General features: G+C 37.3%; 5 protein-coding genes across 6 annotated transcripts; 4 read left to right on the forward strand and 1 right to left on the reverse strand.

The window, feature by feature from the left end:
• The first annotated feature begins 1,496 nt into the window (after positions 1 to 1,496).
• On the forward strand, positions 1,497 to 5,108 carry LOC9320179 (zinc finger CCCH domain-containing protein 44). Its single transcript, XM_002884067.2, has 4 exons — positions 1,497 to 2,099; positions 2,190 to 2,269; positions 2,370 to 2,557; positions 2,720 to 5,108. The coding sequence occupies exons 1-4, from the start codon at positions 1,807 to 1,809 to the stop codon at positions 4,640 to 4,642; spliced, it is 2,484 nt and encodes an 827-aa protein (XP_002884113.1). The 5' UTR covers positions 1,497 to 1,806; the 3' UTR covers positions 4,643 to 5,108.
• Positions 5,109 to 5,146: 38 nt separating this feature from the next.
• LOC9320180 (transmembrane and coiled-coil domain-containing protein 4) lies at positions 5,147 to 9,093 on the forward strand. 2 transcript variants are annotated; one of them, XM_021031011.1, is made up of 15 exons: positions 5,147 to 5,479; positions 5,655 to 5,736; positions 5,826 to 6,311; positions 6,521 to 6,689; positions 6,776 to 6,928; positions 7,048 to 7,145; positions 7,304 to 7,395; positions 7,484 to 7,554; positions 7,652 to 7,787; positions 7,885 to 7,944; positions 8,048 to 8,130; positions 8,214 to 8,290; positions 8,405 to 8,475; positions 8,548 to 8,605; positions 8,701 to 9,093. In XM_021031011.1, the coding sequence occupies exons 1-15, from the start codon at positions 5,226 to 5,228 to the stop codon at positions 8,812 to 8,814; spliced, it is 2,004 nt and encodes a 667-aa protein (XP_020886670.1). In that variant the 5' UTR covers positions 5,147 to 5,225; the 3' UTR covers positions 8,815 to 9,093. The 2 variants fall into 2 exon arrangements, 1 of the variants encoding a protein (XP_020886670.1); XR_002333212.1 differs by lacking the exon at positions 8,701 to 9,093 and having other exon boundaries at positions 8,230 to 8,290; positions 8,548 to 8,572.
• Positions 9,094 to 9,266: 173 nt separating this feature from the next.
• Positions 9,267 to 11,967, reverse strand: LOC9320181 (cytochrome P450 84A1). The gene is made up of 2 exons (XM_002886101.2): positions 10,510 to 11,967; positions 9,267 to 9,960 (listed from the first exon to the last, which is right to left on the reverse strand). The coding sequence occupies exons 1-2, from the start codon at positions 11,443 to 11,445 to the stop codon at positions 9,340 to 9,342; spliced, it is 1,557 nt and encodes a 518-aa protein (XP_002886147.2). The 5' UTR covers positions 11,446 to 11,967; the 3' UTR covers positions 9,267 to 9,339.
• A 1,583-nt stretch (positions 11,968 to 13,550) lies between these two features.
• Positions 13,551 to 15,272, forward strand: LOC9322214 (elongation factor 1-delta 2). The gene is made up of 7 exons (XM_002884069.2): positions 13,551 to 13,606; positions 13,905 to 14,005; positions 14,112 to 14,228; positions 14,339 to 14,432; positions 14,523 to 14,646; positions 14,738 to 15,013; positions 15,106 to 15,272. Coding segments are annotated over exons 2-7 (696 nt in total). The 5' UTR covers positions 13,551 to 13,606; positions 13,905 to 13,922; the 3' UTR covers positions 15,108 to 15,272.
• A 168-nt stretch (positions 15,273 to 15,440) lies between these two features.
• LOC9320182 (ctenidin-1) lies at positions 15,441 to 16,160 on the forward strand. The gene has a single exon (XM_021033626.1). It carries the CDS (start codon positions 15,633 to 15,635, stop codon positions 16,158 to 16,160), a length of 528 nt encoding a protein of 175 aa, XP_020889285.1. The 5' UTR covers positions 15,441 to 15,632.
• Positions 16,161 to 17,951: the final 1,791 nt, after the last annotated feature.

The raw sequence follows: 17,951 nt of genomic DNA on the forward strand, positions 1-17,951 counted from the left end.
GAAGACCAAAGCAAGAAGCTACGACCGCGACATGTTGCACATAAAAAAAAAGTAGTTCAATTTCATTTTCGCTTTGGTCCACTTATTATTTAAGAAAACAAATAATATCTAATAAAATATTAATATTATTTGTTAGATTTAATATAACAGTCGGTGTTAGATTAAGACACGAAGCCTCCCCACTAAATCGACGCAAATAAAAATAAACAAATGGTAGGGTTAGGAGTTTCAGTTTGAGCCTTTAAGGTGTGGAATATCGGTGTAAATTTTAAAAAAATGTATTCAAACAAATTTTGAAGTAATTTGAATTGAAATATTAAATCTTATATTATTAAATTATACTGTATATTTTCAAAACTTTCCTAAAACTAAATATTATTGAACAAATACTTCTGAGAAATATGTTAAAATCTTCTGTTATTGAAAATAATTTGATTCTTATAGGTTAAAATACAAAAGTCTAAATCCCATAGTTTAAGTGGAACTTGGAAAAAAAAATGTTTAAAAACAAATCATAACAATCTCCTTAGACCATATGCAACGCAATAACTTATAGGATAGATCTTAGAATATAAAAATTATTAAAATAATGTTCTTTTTTCTTTTTTTCCAACAAAAAATAATCATTAACCAACAAATGACCCTAGAACTAGTATTAAAACAGATCTTGATGAAGACCACAATTCAGCTTGTTCTTCTACTGTTGCCCCGATAAATATGCCCTTACACTCACCTAAAGTTATTTAAATCATATTAAAACTCACTAAAACTTAACTTATTTAAAATATGATGTTGTATACACTTCTAGAAATCATAAATCAAATTCTTTCAAATAACTCAATTTTTTTTTTGCATTTTGCAGTTTAGTTAAATGTATATATTAGCAGTGGTAAGAAAACTTATTTCTGTAGGTTCTCCGGATTAATCTGACTTTTTTTTTTTTGTCGTCTAGATTTATTATTAATTGCAAATTATGAGAACTGTTACATAAACGATTCTACAACTGATAATTCCTTCCGACCCTTACTAGATCCACGATAGACTACACTTCATTCTTCGTGATCTTGATGAATACCTTCAATGATCCACGACCTGGTGACACTTCTTTCTATGCATAGAATCCTAGCGAACGGCTATAATTGTATATCGCTGGAGATCTCTTGCACACTTACCTCTATTAATCTGCAAATTTGTTAATAAATCGCAACATCTGAGACTCGAACCCCAGACCTCTTAGTGTAGAAGCATTAATCAACCTTTAGTCAACTAATGGGGCAAGAAACTTCCACAGATAATTAATCTGACTTTTAAAGAGATTCTTTGGTTAAAAAATAAAAAATAAAAATGTCATTACTGTATTTTATTTAATGGGAAAAGACGCGCGTGGCTCCCACCACCCTCAACTTTGCCCACGTGGAACCAGCCATATGCGCGGCGTTTGGAGGAAAAAAAAAAAAAAAAAGGCGTGTTGTTTGTTTCTCTCTCTAGAAAGTCAAAAAAAGAGACAGACAACCAAACACTGCCTTGTCACATCTCTCTTTCTCTCTCTTGCTTTGTTTTTCCGAGAGAGTACGAGTAAGTCCATTTCCCATGTGCCCACTGTGTCTTCTCTCCTTACACGCCACCATCTCCTCCTCCTCCGTTCTCCAATTCCCAATTCTCCTCCAATCCTAGGGTTAGGGTTTCCACGATTCCTCCACCTTCCAATCTTTTTCTTAAACCTCAGATCTTTCCATTTCTGGATTCCTCTGTCTTGATTTCCTTTTGTTGAGCTGAGAAATTGTTTTTTGGCTTCACGAAGAGCCGATGCCGGAAATCGATCTTATGAGAGTCGATCAATGTGTTTCCGATGTTAAATTGGATTCTTCTTCTTCTCCTATTGAACCTCCTGGATTCTTCGATGGTGGTGGTTCTGTAGATGTCGATTTGAAGTTAGATGAACAAGATTCCGATTGTTTGAAGAAGAGAGGTAGACGTGGCCGTCCACCGAGAACTTTGTGTAAAGCTTCTTCTCCTCCGATTTCGAGGAAGAGAAGAGAAGATGAAGATGTTTGTTTTGTATGCTTTGATGGTGGTAGTCTTGTACTTTGCGATCGTAGGTGAGTGAAGGAAGTTACTCTTCAGCTCAATTAGATTCGTACTTCTAAAAATAGAAACTTTTAGTTGATTTTTCTTTCTTAATTTGTCAGGGGATGTCCAAAAGCGTATCATCCAGCTTGTGTTAAGCGTACTGAAGCATTCTTCAGATCAAGATCTAAATGGAATTGTGGTTAGTTTGTTGGTAAACATGTTCTTTGAGATGGTTCATAGTGTTGAACTCTTTTGGGAGCTTTAACGACGATGAGGATTTTTTTTGTTTTTTTTTTCAGGTTGGCATATATGTACTACTTGTCAGAAGGATTCCTTCTACATGTGTTATACTTGTCCTTATTCAGTTTGTAAGAGATGTGTTAGAAGCTCGGAGTATGTTGTTGTTAGGGAAAACAAAGGATTCTGTGGAATTTGCATGAAGACTATAATGCTTATTGAGAATGCAGCTGAAGCTAACAAAGAAAAGGTATGTGAATCTATCAACATTTTGTTGCTTTCCCTTTTACTCGGAGTACTAGAATGTTATTTGTGTGAATATCTAGATTCTAGAGCCTGAACTCTATTTCAAAGCCTTTCTCTTGCGATGCCATGTTTGTTTTAAATGTGTTTTTACATGTACATTTTCTAGGTTCAGGTTGATTTTGATGATCAAGGCAGCTGGGAGTATCTGTTTAAGATCTACTGGGTTTCTCTTAAAGAAAAGCTAGGTTTATCGTTAGATGATCTTACGAAAGCAAGAAATCCATGGAAATCGTCTTCGTCGACTGTTTCCAAGCGAAGAACTACTAGTCGGGTTCATGAAATGGATGATGGAAATTCTCCTGGAGTTATGAAAGTACGTCGCGCTAAAGTAAGGAAAATGGAAGCTGTTTCTGTTAGTAATTTGGGTCCTTCTATGGATTCAAACAGTTCTTTGGGTGACAGACTTCCACCATTGACTAGTGCTGCTACTTGGGCAACAGATGAGCTCTTGGACTTTGTTGGGTATATGAAAAACGGTGATATTTCTGTCTTATCAAAGTATGATGTCCAAACTCTCGTTCTAGAGTATGTGAGACGGAATAATCTACAAAACTCTCCTCAGAATTCCGAAATAATGTGTGACACTAAGCTTATGAGATTGTTTGGAAAAGAGCGAGTGGACAACTTGGAAATGTTAAAGCTTCTTGATTCTCACTTCATCGATCAAGTGAGGTCTCCAGTCACAGATAACTCAGCCGGAGGAGTCACTGAAACTATGTCTTTCCAGATCAATGCGAGCAAAAGCTGTAATAGGCTTAATACATCTGAACAGCATCAAGAAGGAGAGTCGCAGCAATTGAACGGGCACAGTATTCAAGTTAGACCTTCCAGTTCTGATAGCAGAAACCATGCCGTGGTAAAACCTGACACATGTGCCACTCTGTCCAATAAGCCAATCGATGGCTTGGATACGAATATGGTGTGGTTATATGGGGATCCAGATGGGAAGATTCATGGACCATTTTCCTTATATAACCTGCGACAATGGAATTCGAGCGGGCATTTCCCTCCGGAGCTGAGAATATGGAGGTTGGGTGAACAGCAAAACAGCTCCATACTTTTGACCGACGCATTAAATGGGCAGTTCCATAAAACAGGGTTATTACAGAATCGTTCGATCCCCAAGCAGGATGTGACAGCTACTATAGCTAACGATCAAAACAGGCCTGTGGCTGTTCCTAAAATAGAGAGTAGAATACTTGACTTCAGCCCCAACTCAGTGTGCACTGACCAGAGTGTCATTTCTAGCAGTAACAGTGTCATCACAAGGAGCTCGGATGTGAGTAACAAAAGCGGAAACAATTTTAACCGCACCGTGCCATTAGATTTTTCTCTTTCTAATGAAAGGGATACTGTGGGTTCTGTCTCTCTCTGGAACAAAAGAAAAGTTGAAAGTCCTTTGCTTGTACAAAGCCCAATAAGCTGTTCACTTTCGCTTGCTACATTACCCAGAAACTCAAACTGCTCTCTGCCACCACATGAAAGATGGAAGGCTGGTCAAACAGATCCGGATGGAAACAATGCAGCAATGAATGCTTACAATCAAAACGGTAGTCTTAACGGCACAGCTGAGAAACAAGTCACGGCTACAGTCCAGTCTTGCGGACAGAATTGGAATGCTGCAACTCCAAGCAGTGCTTCGAATATGTGGGATTCTAACTCGGGTTTGACATCTTTCCCAGACAATCAAGAAATAGACTTTTTAGATCTCTTTAGTCCAACTTTCAAATTCAACTTTGCATCTACTACCACGGATTGGCAACCCATTGTGGCTGGACCTGACGAATGTGACGAATCAGTCTCGGATCTTTTGGCAGAAGTGGAAGCCATGGAGTCCCAAAAACGTCTTCCTTCTCCAACTTCAACATTCCGTGGTCCTGAAGAATTATTGATCCGGCACTCTATAAACGATAGCTTCAGTCCCGCTGAAGGACATAGCCCAGCACTAGATGTAAGCAAAGGTGACTCCATGAGCTCCACAAACGATCTGCAAATGCATTCACGATCTAACAACACCGTGCATTTTTAGTCGTGGGCTCGGTTCACTTAGAGAGAAATCATAGCCAGGGCACAGGCTACCATAGATCATCCAATGTCCTAGATTCGTCTGATCGATGGTGGACTATGCCCTCTTTTTTCTCTTTTTTTTGCAGGATTATTACAGAACATAAATAAATGGCAGAATCATCAGCAAAAATGAAAAAAAAAAAAAAAAGAGTGGTGCATATGAAGAAGATATATGATCAAATGTTTCTTCGCGGTATTTTTGACTGCACCTATTGTTTTTTTTTTCAGTATTTAGGTTTTGTAACGTTGTCCTGTGTTAAGATTTGCACAGACAGATCCAACTTGTGTATTTTTACATTGTTTGTACTTAGGAAGAAGTATAAAAGATGGAAGAAATCGTTGTCGATGAATGTAATCAAAACATTTGTAGGGATCATCATCTTATTATTCTATATATATGATAATGATAGTGTAACGTTTCATTCTTATTTTTTGAATGTTTCAAATCTATTTATATCATGACAAGGGTAGGCTAGAGTTTTTTCTACTAGTTTTTGGAAACTTTTTGTTGTTTCTTCAATTTCGTTTTTGGTTGATCTGATTTGATGGTGGAAGCTACGTCGAATTTGACGCCATCGCAGAGATATGCGGCAAGCGCATTGTTTGCGATCGCGCTCAACCAAGCGCAGATCAGCCAGACTAAGCTATTCGGAATCCCGGCCATCGACCACGGCGGAGGTAACGGAGAGTCTGAGAATAGCCATACCAGAGAGCCAATCAGCAGCGACGGTGATCCTATCTCCGATGACGCGGATCTTTGGGTCCACGAAGTTTCCGGCCTCATCCGACCTGTTTTCAGGTGATCTTGGACTCTGGTATTCTTTTTATATGATTCCAGATGATTTGTCTTTTTAGGCACTCAAATAGTTTGGGCCGGCCCTGATGACAAATCATCTGGAATTGTCATGTTAATATGCTTCTGTGTGTGTGGTGTAATGTATACATTTTGAGCTGTCTCTGTAATTTGCTTTCAGATGTCTTCAGATTGATTCCTCAGCTTGGCATGGCCTTGAGGAGATATCTGCTTCTACTCAGGCTAAGGATCACATCGGTGCGGTATGACTAATTTCCCTCTGTATCTTAAAAATTCGTTGTATGTGTTGAGGAGCTCGTCTTCATTGGCTGTTACTTTTGGTTTATTGTAGTTCATCAAGTTACTCTCAGAGGATGTGAGTGATGATGATGATAATTCTAGTGATATGGTGGAGAAAGAGACCGCCTTAGCTAAAGCTGCTGAAGCTATGGTTCAAAACATTCGAAGCAGCTCTGTATCTGTGGAAGCTAAGATGGAGAAACATGTGGAATTCGAAAACGAATGCCGTGAGAAGTATTATGTTCCCGAGGTACAGTCTGGTGCTGAGGTTAAGGAAGTGGAGAGCCATGGGCAGAGTGAAGTTAAAGATGGAGGTCACAATCCTGGGATTGTTGAACATGAGAAACCTGTTGGGGAAGTAGCATTGCTTAGCCATGAGAGGAAGATAAATGTTCTTTACGAGCTACTTTCTGCTTGCTTGGCAGATAAACATGAGGAAAACGAGAAATGTACACGGCGTAGGAAAGGCTATGATGCGCGTCACCATGTTGCTCTGCGGTTACTAGCGACGTGGTTTGACTTTCAGTGGATTAAAATGGTTTGTTTGCTTCATTCATTCAAATTATTTTGTAAATTTTATGCTACCACATAGCATAGCAAGCTCATAGTTCCATAATACTTGTTGAGGATCTAGGATTTGATGATATTGGCATATTTAAGAAGTGTTAAGAAGCTCTAAATTCTAATCATGTATTCTCTGTTTTTGTGCATTTGAATTGACCTGAGAATCAATACTGTTATTTCTAGGAAGCAGTTGAAACGATGTCTGCATGCTCTGCCATGGCATTGCAAAAGTCAAGTGGATATAAGGAAGAAGAGTCTCTGTCACCAACTAGTGAATGGGCTAAATGGAAGCGTGGAGGCATCGTTGGAGCGGCTGCTTTAACAGGGGGTACTTTGATGGCCATCACTGGGGGTATGGTCTTCTAAATGTTAATCCCTTGCCACGTTTTGGAAAATGCTAATTCCTAACTTGTTTTGATTACATATTATATGAAACAGGATTGGCTGCTCCAGCAATCGCTGCAGGGTTCGGTGCATTGGCACCAACACTAGGCACGATGGTTCCGGTAATTGGAGCCAGTGGGTTTGCTGCAGCTGCTGAGGCTGCGGGAACTGTTGCTGGTTCTGTTGCTGTTGCAGCATCTTTTGGAGGTAAATAAATAGTAGACCTTAGTTTGAGCTTCCTTAAAGAAAAAAAAAGAATCATAGTGATGAAAATTGGTTAGTTCTTTATCTTATTATGTTTTGTTTCTATATATGTTCATGAATAGCTGCTGGAGCTGGGCTCACAGGGACTAAGATGGCTAGGAGAACTGGGGACATTGAGGAGTTTGAATTTAAAGCTATTGGAGAAAATCATAATCAAGGAGTTAGTTTTCATTTCCTGCTGCTGCTAGATTACTACAACGATAGTTTTGCTTTGGGGCAAATTGACTAGTGTCTGTGCTTTATGTTGAAATCTCTTTTCTCTGCATTAATCCGACTTTGAGAATGACGTCTTTCTTGTTTTTTTTGTTGGTGTAATAGCGATTAGCGGTGGAGATCTTAGTTGCTGGCTTTGTTTTAAAGGAAGAAGACTTTGTAAAACCCTGGGAGGGGTTAACTAGCAACTTGGAAAGGTATTAACATGAGTTGTTCTCGCATACATATTTGTGACTGATTCTACTGATTCATAATATTCATATGTTTGCTATAATTGCTTCTTAGGTACACGGTGCATTGGGAATCCAAGAATATTATTGCAGTGAGCACTGCAATTCAGGATTGGCTTACTTCAAGTAATATTATTATCCACTACGCGTAACCATGTAAATCTATATCTTTTTTGGCATTCCCATGAGAATAAATAGTAACATCGACATGAAATTGTTGCAGGAGTTGCTATGGAGTTGATGAGACAAGGTGCAATGCACACCGTACTAAACTCGCTTTTAGCAGCAATGGCATGGCCGGCTACAATCCTTGTAGCTGCTGATTTCATAGATAGTAAATGGAGTATCGCTATTGACAGGTACAAAGAAAATATTTTGTGAAATGAATTACAAATGTGATGCAACCATTACGGCAACTAAGTTTATGGCTATTATTTTTGTATTATCCTATTTCAGGTCAGACAAAGCAGGAAAACTTCTTGCTGAAGCGCTTCGAAAAGGGTTGCAAGGAAATAGGTATAATTATTGGAGAAATTCCATCAGATGTTTATGATATGAAGTTTTGCAATTAGAACTTTACATCAGCATGTTAATTTTGGAAAAATTGTGAGGAATTCAGACCTGTGACTCTCGTTGGTTTTTCGCTTGGTGCGCGTGTCGTCTTTAAGTGCCTCCAGACTCTGGTCGAGACTGAAAAGAATGGTATTTCTCCCTCTCATATCTCTGTTTCTTTAGAATTGTCAGTTGAGTCTTGTCTAGTTGTCTTAACACATTATTCACGGTAGCTGAAATTGTGGAAAGAGTTGTTCTTCTTGGAGCACCAATTTCAATCAAGAATGAGAATTGGCGAGATGTAAGAAAGGTAATAAACCTTCTTGATGAGAGTTCCCTTAGCAAGGGTGTCACAGTCTTGGAAACAAATCCATCTTTTGGTGTTCTGTTTCATCTTATACAAGTCGTTTTTGTCGGTTACCAGATGGTGGCTGGAAGATTCATTAATGTTTACGCCACAAATGATTGGACCCTTGGAGTTGCATTTCGTGCAAGGTTTGTTGAATTGTTTTTCTATTCCCCATTTCACCTGCAAACCCAAACTTTTTCCTTTCTTAATTTTTGCAGTCTGTTGTCCCAAGGATTAGCTGGAATCCAACCGGTCTGTATACCGGGGATCGAAGATGTAACTTATCTCATTTTTCTCTCTTTGTGTACATCATCAATTCGTAGGAAGTGACATTATAGAAATAATCAGACTAATCATCATCACATTTGCAGGTGGATGTAACCGATATGGTGGAAGGTCACTCATCTTACCTATGGAAAACTCAACATATCCTGGAAAGACTCGAACTCGTCAACTCTTACCCCGTTTTTCGAGACACTCTCTAACTAAACCCAACATTTATTATTAGGATCATATCCCATTTTCATCCATATTCATACACTAGATCTGATTAACACTCATGACTGCTGAATCAGGCAACACGAAACATCATTTCCCTTCTTCTCTCATTTTCTCCTCAGGTGCGTACAAATTATACACTATCACATTCCCACAATTCTTTACATGAAAAGTTCCCTCATTTTTGAAACCCTACATGTTCTAGTTTTTATCGAAAAAACATCGGTGAAACTCTGTTGACATAATAAAGGAGCTTTTTGTCGACCCTTGTTGTCTAATTGAACTTTCAACACACCTTTGTATTTAGTTAAACGTCGTGGTCTTAATACTTTGTCCTATTTTTTTTTCTCTATACGTCGATAGTAGATGTATGTAGATTACTAATATAAATGACGATTTTCCATATTTATTTTGTGATATATTGTACATATTTTCAGCAATCATTCGAGGTAAAACACAAGATAAACCAAGATTTAACAGAAAATCAAAACTGATGCACATTGAAACGTTAGTTAGAAAGGGCAAGTGAGGCGCCTGTTAGGCACGGCAATGAGGCGTGTGGCTCTGGGAGCGGTTAGTCCCATGACGTCGCTCATGTCAAGCTCACTCGGTTTCATCCCCTTGGGCAACTGCCACTTGAAAGTATGAATGATGTTAGCCACAGCAACCTCCATCGCGTAAAGCCCAAGCTGCATTCCCGGGCACGATCTCCTACCCGATCCAAACGGTATAAACTCGAAGTTAGTCCCCATGAAATCAGGCATACCCGGTTCCATAAACCTCGAAGGCTTAAACGCTTCAGGTTCAACCCATAGTTTCGGGTCACGAGCGATAGCAAAGGCGTTGATCATCAATCGCGAGCCTTTAGGCACGGAGAAGCCTTGGAGTTTCGTGTCCTCAATGGCCTCGTGGAGGATGAGTGGGATCGGTGGGTGGAGCCTCATGGTTTCTTTGAGTGTGCATTTGAGGAGAGTTAGTTTCTCGAGGTGCGTCTCATCCACGCGCTGGTCAAGACCCACGACCTCGGCGAGTTCTTGTTGGAGCCGTTTGAGTTCGTCTGGATTACGTAAGAGCTCCGTCAAAGCCCACTCTATCCCTGACGCCATCGTCTCTGTTCCTCCGAACATAACATCCTTCAACCACAAAAGAATTAATAAATATATATATCGAACTAATAATTATAATGTTTAATTATATCTAGCATATGTACATAACCAAAATGATATTATATATAGTATATAGACAAGAAAAAATTCATTTCTACTGATAATTGTTCCAACGAATATATACGTAATAATCCTCCAATATATAAAAGCTATGAATTTCGAATACTTTTTTGTAATTTAGGTCGAAATAGGTTATCAAAAACAAAATTTGGTCGACGAAATATCAAATATACTTTAGTATGAACCGAAGTATATGTTTATGAAATTATAACTTTTGTATGATAATATGCTAAATATCACGTTAAGTAAAAGTGTTAATTATGAGGAATGATTATAACTAAACGGATAACTTGACACGAAAAATTCGTACCCAACCGCATCTAATCACCTATGTAAACAATATTCCTCATAATTGGTTATTTTAAGCTAATCTAATAAAACTGTGTTAACAAAAAAAAAACATTGATTATTAAGAAAAATATACAAATGAAAAATGTTATAACATTTTGGCTTTACCATGACGAGCGCTTTGATATTATCACGTGTGAGTTTGACGGAGTTCTTATTTCGATTAGTTGAAGAATCCTCGCTCACTAACTTTTCTTCTTCGCTATAAAACGCAAGTAGATCATCCACCATATCAGTATCTTCATCATCGTGGTTCACAATCTCTCTCTTCTTCATATGCTCATCGATTACTTCATCAATGAACCCGTCAAGATCGTTACGTGCCTTAACGAGCCTCTTGTTTATCCCATGCAGATCGAACCAGCCTAGGAACGGTACGAAGTCCGCAACGTTGAATGCTCCAAATAGCTTTGAGAACTCTTGCAAGATCCTTATGAATTCATCTTGTTCCGTTTCGCATGCCGCACCAAACGCTGCTCGGTACGTTATGTTCCGTGTCAAAGTGAAAATGAGCTCTCCAACGTTCACGGGATTACCGACGTTGCTAGACAAAGACCGGACCATCTTGTTTACTTCGTCGCGGACAGAGGCCCATGACTCAGCTCTCCTACGGCTAAACACCTTCATGACACATACTTTCCTCATTTGTCTCCAAAAGGGTCCATAAGGAGCGAAAGCCATGTCGGCTAGGTCGTAGGTTAAGTAGTTTATGGCTATTGTCACGGGCCGATTGGAGAAGCTGATGTCTTGAACTTGGAGAACTTGTCGGGACACGTCGGGTGATGTGATGGCAAACACATGGCGAAACCCCATTCTTAGGTGGAACAAGCCCCCGTATGTTTCGGCCAGCTTGGCTAGACCGTGGTGTGTAAGTTGGTCCATCATGAGCATGTTTCCAATTATGGGAAGGCCTTTGGGACCAGGAGGGTAGAGCGGTTCACGCCATCTCGAGATGAGGTATACTATGAAGAGAAGAGAGACGGTGATGAGAAGAGCCATCGTTGTGGGATCGATTACTTGTGTTTGTGGTAATAGAGACTCCATTGTTAGGTTTTTTCACTTAATTTTCGAGGTGATGTGATATTTAGGCTAATGGTAGTTTTTATAGTGATCAAATGGGCGCTCTCTCTATCAAAGAGTGGACTTTTTCTATAAAATAACCACTTGACTTTTACAAAATGAAGTATTTTCGTGTTGATATATAGAATCATGTTGCACTAGATTATGTATAAAATATTGGTCCATCGTTAGACATACTGATTTCCACACTCATAGATTTGATGATCTTACGAGTGAAAACATGTTTATTCATACATGCATTTCTGTTAATTACTTAACATATATACCATTTTATATTATATAGAGACCAACTTCTTTGGCATGATTTGGGCCCCCTTTCTTCTACGTTCTTATGATAATTTGTTGTTGGGCAACCAAGAGATCTAGTTATCACTTTTACATATTGATCTCGTACATGCTCTTATGTTGAAAGTGAAATAAATTTAGGTGATAGGATATAAAAGAAACATGATTTTAGCCTTTTAATTTGCACCAAGATTCGTGACAAAAAAAATAAAAAAAATTGCACCAAGATTAATAAGGAAAATAACCTTTAAATTTTAAATTCCATTTATTTTGTTTTCCGAAGTTCTAATGTTTGCTTATCAAATTCACTTCTTCTTTTGTTGGTATCAAATTCACTTTTGACGATACACGAATTGTTATTTCATAAAATTTCATATATTGTTCGGATGAAATTTCTGGAAGATTCACTTAAAATGGCATTACCCAACATTACTTCCTCTTTCTTTCTCTTTTGTCAAAGAAACATTACAATAATTTTATTTTGTATAAAAATTATATATAACTTGGTATATTTGATGAAAAGATTAACCTACAGTAAATCAAAATATACTTGGTATGTGGTATATGGGACAAACGGTACATTCGTATAGTACTAGGTTCAAATTTTGTGGACGCACTCATGTTAAGAATTCTTTAGCGGACAGTTTCATCTCCAGAATTAACCCAACACAATGATTATATATGAAAATCTAAATACTCAAATCCAAAAAAAAAAAACACCTAACCTCAAACACAAGTAGAGATCAACATAAATATTAAAAAATCATCTTGTATAAGTTTGTTAGCGAATGATAAAAAGAGCATGACTCATTTCCTCCAAGTTGTTGACATTCGTCCTCTCTCGTGCGGCCAACTTTAATTATAAGATGATAATACAATTTATACAAGTTGATAGGTTTTACTTTCTTTTTTTTGAAACAGTTGACAGATTTTGTGAAAAAGGTATACATATATCTTCTAATTGTCGCATAAAACGACATTTGGAAAATAAACTTTATACTATGATAATTTTAAAAATTGACAACAGCTCAGTGTCATTTTTTTTATAAATTTGTGTGAATAGACCCCAAACAATGATCTATAGAAGTATATGCCAATAATTCAAAATCGAGTTATATTAAGGATCTCACAATGGAAATAAGATGAGATTTTGAGTAATATATGCGACATAGACGAATCACTCATAATTGTTCACATAGTACCAAAGCTCAAACACACAAATACCTAATTAATCTGGACCAATCGATTCGGTCCGATATTGGTTCTATTGACTTGGCCCGAATATATAAAAACATGAACGAGTCTTTATTACCCTCAATCAATTCTGAGTAAAAAATCCACATTCATCATCTTAACAACTAAAACTTTATACTGTTTCTCTTGCAAGAATAAAAAAAATATTTTGTGTAGTGAAGCAAACATCGAACGTACTGATTTTTGCGAATTCGGAAAATCTTAAAGAATAGTACTTGATTATTTCATAAGCCAAAAAAATTTGGGAAACAATATTTTAGGTTATTCTAATTACTTATTCTATTTGAAAATATAGGTAAAAATAGTTACTTAATATGTAACTTTTACATTTTCGCACTAACCATTCTAATTCGATGTCACACTCACACATACAAAAACGAAAGGCCAAAAAAGCAAACCCCAAAGTCAAAAATCAGAATTGATAGAGAATTAATCCGCTAAAAATGTAAATGTTAGGCCCAAATTAGGCCCATTACACAAAAATCTGGGAGGGTTAAATTTATCACCTTTTAACTCTCTCTACGCCTATTCATCTTCTACCTCTCTCTCGCTCTTCCTCTTCAAGTCGGCTCCTTTATTACTACAGGTTTGTTTCTTCTCCTTCTTCTTCGATTCACTTCTTCTTTCGCTTCCAATTATGTTTGTTTCGACCTCAAAGTTTACAGCTTTGGGACATAAAACGTAAAATTATGTGATTAGAACTCAAAATTTCAATGTTTGTGAATCTAAATCTAGTTGACGTTTTTTTTTTGAATCTATGGTTCGTCTGTTCGATTTTCTGTTGCTGTGATCTAGTTTTAAGCAGTAGAAAGTTTCGTTTTTGTTGCATCGTTAGGAGTTTTAGCTGATCTGATCTGATCTCTCTGCTTTATATCACTGAAAAGGTTCAAGCTTTAGATACAATGGCAACATTCCCCAACCTCAACTCTGCTTCTGGATTGAAGAAGCTCGATGAGCATCTTCTCACTCGCAGTTACATCACTGGGTTAGATATTTTTCCCATTCTAAGGGCTTTCTCAATTATCTATCTTTTTCTCAAACAAGAGTAGTAACCATTAGTTTCCTTTGTCTCTATGTATGTATGTTTATAGGTACCAAGCTTCAAAGGATGATATCACTGTTTTTACAGCTCTTTCAAAGCCCCCAACTTTAGAGTATGTGAATGTTTCTCGTTGGTTCAACCACATCGATGCCCTCTTGAGGATCTCGTAAGCTCCATCATTACCTTCTATTGTTTCACGCATATTCATAGATTAAAGTTTCCGGTGTTTGGATTAGTAGAATGTTGTTTCCATGTAACTTGTGTCTCTTTTTACAGTGGTGTCTCTGCTGAAGGAAGTGGTGTCATTGTTGAGGGATCATCACCGATCACAGAAGAGGCTGTTGCTTCTCCCCCTGCAGCTGATTCTAAGGTAGTCTCGATTTTTTCTATGGTTTATCATAATGCTCTCTTTAAGTTGTACATCGGGGAGATTCATATGTATGTATATGGGTAATTGTAGGATGCTGCGGCTGATGAAGAAGATGATGATGATGTTGACCTTTTCGGGGAGGAGACCGAAGAGGAAAAGAAAGCTGCTGAAGAGAGAGCTGCTTCTGTGAAGGCATCTACAAAGAAGAAGGAATGTAAGTTTGTGGATTTGCTTTACATTTCGTAGTTTTAATGATACAAGAATGTCTTGGATTTCTCATCTGGTTTCTTTTTTGAATTCGTCAGCCGGAAAGTCATCAGTTTTAATTGATATCAAGCCGTGGGATGATGAGACCGACATGAAGAAGCTAGAGGAATCTGTAAGATCGATTCAGATGGAAGGATTGTTTTGGGGAGCATCAAAACTTGTACCAGTTGGTTACGGTATCAAGAAATTGCAGATCATGTGCACCATTGTTGATGACCTTGTGTCTATTGACACCATGATCGAAGAGCAACTCACTGTTGAACCAATCAATGAATTTGTCCAGAGTTGTGACATTGTTGCCTTCAACAAGATATGTAAGTTTCATGAATCTTTTCTCAACCACTTAACTTTTTTATACGATAATGCCGTGTGTAACTAACTATGGATATTGGAATTGAAAATGCAGGAGGATGGAGAAAAGCTTGAACGAAGGACTGTTTATGATGTTATTGTTGTCTTCTTCTTCTTCTTCTTCTTCTTCTTCTTCTTCTATATCCTTCTGTTACTGTTTTGATACGACTATGTGGAAGGGCTTTTGCCATCTCTAATTCATTTTGATATTTTGTTCAGTAATGGTTTAAAGTTTCCACCAAACCTCAAATACGAAAATCCTAAGTTTGATTTCAAATTAGCTTGATTTCTATGATTATGAAATATGATTACAAAAAAAAAGTCAAAATCGAGAGAATATGAGAAGTCGAGAACAAGGACCTTAAACATGACGCAATATTTCTGCAAGCTTTATACGGGTTCATGTCCTTTTGTAGTCTTTATTTAGTTCCCTCAAAAAGAAAATATAACAAAGATGGTAGGTTTCATATGGGTAAGGCATGTTCATTTGGTTGCTCAATTTAATTATTATGGTTTTGGTTTGGGTTTTCGAAGAGTATAAAACGAGAGGAATGGACAGGACTTAATTTGAGAAAAGTCTTGATGGAGATATTGGTGAAAATGTCAAGCTTTGTGGTGTTCTTGTTAGTTTTTGGTGTTGTGTTGTTGCTGTTGAGTTCAAGCTCTGTTCACGGACTGCGATATAGACCCGTGAGGAGAGTCTTTAATAGTACTGATCAATCTTCCGTTTTGGGTTCCAACAAAATGTTTGAAAGTGGATATAACAAAGCACGAAGAGTGCAAGAAGGTAATGTAGATGGAGACTGTGGAGGTTGTAGCGGTGGAGAAGGAAGCTGTGGAGGTTGTAATGGATCAGGAGGAAGTCGGGGAGATGGCGGAAGAGGAGGTGGTGGAGGAGGAGGAGGCCGCGGAAGAAGAAATGGCAAAGGACAAGGTGACGACGGTGGAAAAGAAGATTGCAATGATAGGAACAATGGTAATGGTGTTGGTATTGGTATAGGTATAGGAGGTGATGAACCTAGCCCTGGATCCGGAGGTGGTGGAGGTGGACTTGGTGGTGGCGGTGGAAGAGGAGGAGGATGTGCAGGAGGCGGTGGCGGAGGTGGATGATATGCGTATGGATATGGACGTGTATGGCCAGTAGGAAATGGAGCACGACGCGCAGGATGATGGGGATGGCGAGGAGATAGCAACGGAGGAGTATGGCGTCCTAAAAACGATGGTGGTTGTTGGTTTCCCGGGTGTGATAAAAAGTCAACGAAAGGTCAACACTAATCAACATATTTATAGACCACGCTTTACATTTAATTACTTCTACATGTCTATGTTTGTTTTCAATATGGATTCTTTCTCTACTTATGGAGTTGCTTATAATTGGATATATTCAGTTAAAACAAAAATGAATAGTAATAATACTTCCATTTGCTCTTGTTACAATATTTTTCTATCTTGAGAAAGGCAAAGGGTTTTTTTTTTTTTTTTTTTTTAACTCGAGAAAGGCAAAGGTTATGATGAAAGAAATACTCTCAAATTTGGAATAATAAATAAATTGATATGTAAACAAAATGTTTGGTTTATGTAGGCCGCAAAGAGTGGAGATAACCGTAACTCGTAAGTTACGAGTTGTAACGTTAGGTTGGAGTTCGTTGTGTTAAGTAAAGAAAAGTTGGAAAATAGGTAGATCAAATTAATTAAAACTTTGATGTTTTTAAGACTAAGATCTAGTCCTAATTACTAACAAGATTAAAATCGAGTAGTCTTGTGGCTTATCTTTGTCCACGCTTACATGCAATGTCGTGACTTCAATTTCAAATTCCATCTAATGTAGTGAAAACAAAAATATATTTTATATTTTATAGTGCAAATCTATCTACTTTTCCAACTAAAAGTAATTCGATCACAAGAAATAGCCATATAATGATGATATCAATAAACTTTGCACAAACTAACTTGTCTAATGGTGAAATTTTGTATTGGTCTTTTATATCTTTTGAAGATTTTTCAACATAATCAACTTATTTAATATTGTATTTTTAAAATTTTCTAAAAATGATCAATTAGCATCGGAAATAATTCCACTGCTAATAAATTTTAACGACGGATCTGAACTTTTCAGCGATATGACCGTTACTTAGTGGCTGGTAATTGTAATTAAAAATCTGACTGTACGCATATACTATCTTAATCAGATTAACAAATTCAAAGTTCAAACCTCATCTTATGTCTCGCTACCTTTTTGACCATGATAGGCACTTCAAATGCTAAAGAAAAAAATATGTGGTTTTGTACATGTTATAGAGCTTAGTCTTGACTTTGGCATGAAATAGTATATGATGAGAACTTATGCTTCCGCGCTTGGAACGACTCGAGGGCTAAATAAATACTTAGAATAGATAACAAATACATCCGTACAAGATTTACAGTGCTAGAGCTAGTAGCCAATAACCATCAACCTCATTTATTGGAATTTACAGCTATATTCAATCCCTAATCATGCATAGGCACGTTACACAATTTAATAAATCACGTGTCATGAGTAGTCTTTTTCGTATTTAATCATCTATTGACAAAAAAAAAAATTCTACAGTATATCAATTTTGTTCTTTTTTTAGTCTAAATTTTTCCATTATATTAAGAAATACATGGATAAAATACGATTTGAAGGAATATTTATTTGTTACATTATATTTCTAATTTCTATATCTATTTTGTTCTTTCGAAAACTATAATTATGGTTGCACAGTTGACATTCTTCTTTGCAGGAATATTTACCGCAAATATTCCCAATGAACCGAATCCGATCCGAAATCTTAATGCCCAGATCTAACTAATATGTTATTGTGGCTATACATATATTTACACTAAATGTCCTAGATTTTATTTCCAATTTATATTACCAGA

Source organism: Arabidopsis lyrata (genome assembly GCF_000004255.2).
Source record: "Arabidopsis lyrata subsp. lyrata unplaced genomic scaffold ARALYscaffold_3, whole genome shotgun sequence".
NCBI classification, from domain to species: Eukaryota; Viridiplantae; Streptophyta; class Magnoliopsida; order Brassicales; family Brassicaceae; genus Arabidopsis; species Arabidopsis lyrata.

Coding starts and splice junctions, on each gene's coding strand:
- LOC9320179 (XM_002884067.2), top strand. CDS start 1,807: ATGCCGGAAATCGATCTTATGAGAGTCGATCAATGTGTTTCCGATGTT. Junction 2,100..2,189: donor CTTGTACTTTGCGATCGTAG/GTGAGTGAAGGA, acceptor TTAATTTGTCAG/GGGATGTCCAAAAGCGTATC. Junction 2,270..2,369: donor AAGATCTAAATGGAATTGTG/GTTAGTTTGTTG, acceptor TTTTTTTTTCAG/GTTGGCATATATGTACTACT.
- LOC9320180 (XM_021031011.1), top strand. CDS start 5,226: ATGGTGGAAGCTACGTCGAATTTGACGCCATCGCAGAGATATGCGGCA. Junction 7,146..7,303: donor GAGAAAATCATAATCAAGGA/GTTAGTTTTCAT, acceptor TTGGTGTAATAG/CGATTAGCGGTGGAGATCTT. Junction 8,131..8,213: donor GGTCGAGACTGAAAAGAATG/GTATTTCTCCCT, acceptor TATTCACGGTAG/CTGAAATTGTGGAAAGAGTT.
- LOC9320181 (XM_002886101.2), bottom strand. CDS start 11,445: ATGGAGTCTCTATTACCACAAACACAAGTAATCGATCCCACAACGATG. Junction 9,961..10,509: donor ATATCAAAGCGCTCGTCATG/GTAAAGCCAAAA, acceptor TTGTGGTTGAAG/GATGTTATGTTCGGAGGAAC.
- LOC9322214 (XM_002884069.2), top strand. CDS start 13,923: ATGGCAACATTCCCCAACCTCAACTCTGCTTCTGGATTGAAGAAGCTC. Junction 14,229..14,338: donor GATGCCCTCTTGAGGATCTC/GTAAGCTCCATC, acceptor CTCTTTTTACAG/TGGTGTCTCTGCTGAAGGAA. Junction 14,647..14,737: donor ATCTACAAAGAAGAAGGAAT/GTAAGTTTGTGG, acceptor TGAATTCGTCAG/CCGGAAAGTCATCAGTTTTA.
- LOC9320182 (XM_021033626.1), top strand. CDS start 15,633: ATGGAGATATTGGTGAAAATGTCAAGCTTTGTGGTGTTCTTGTTAGTT.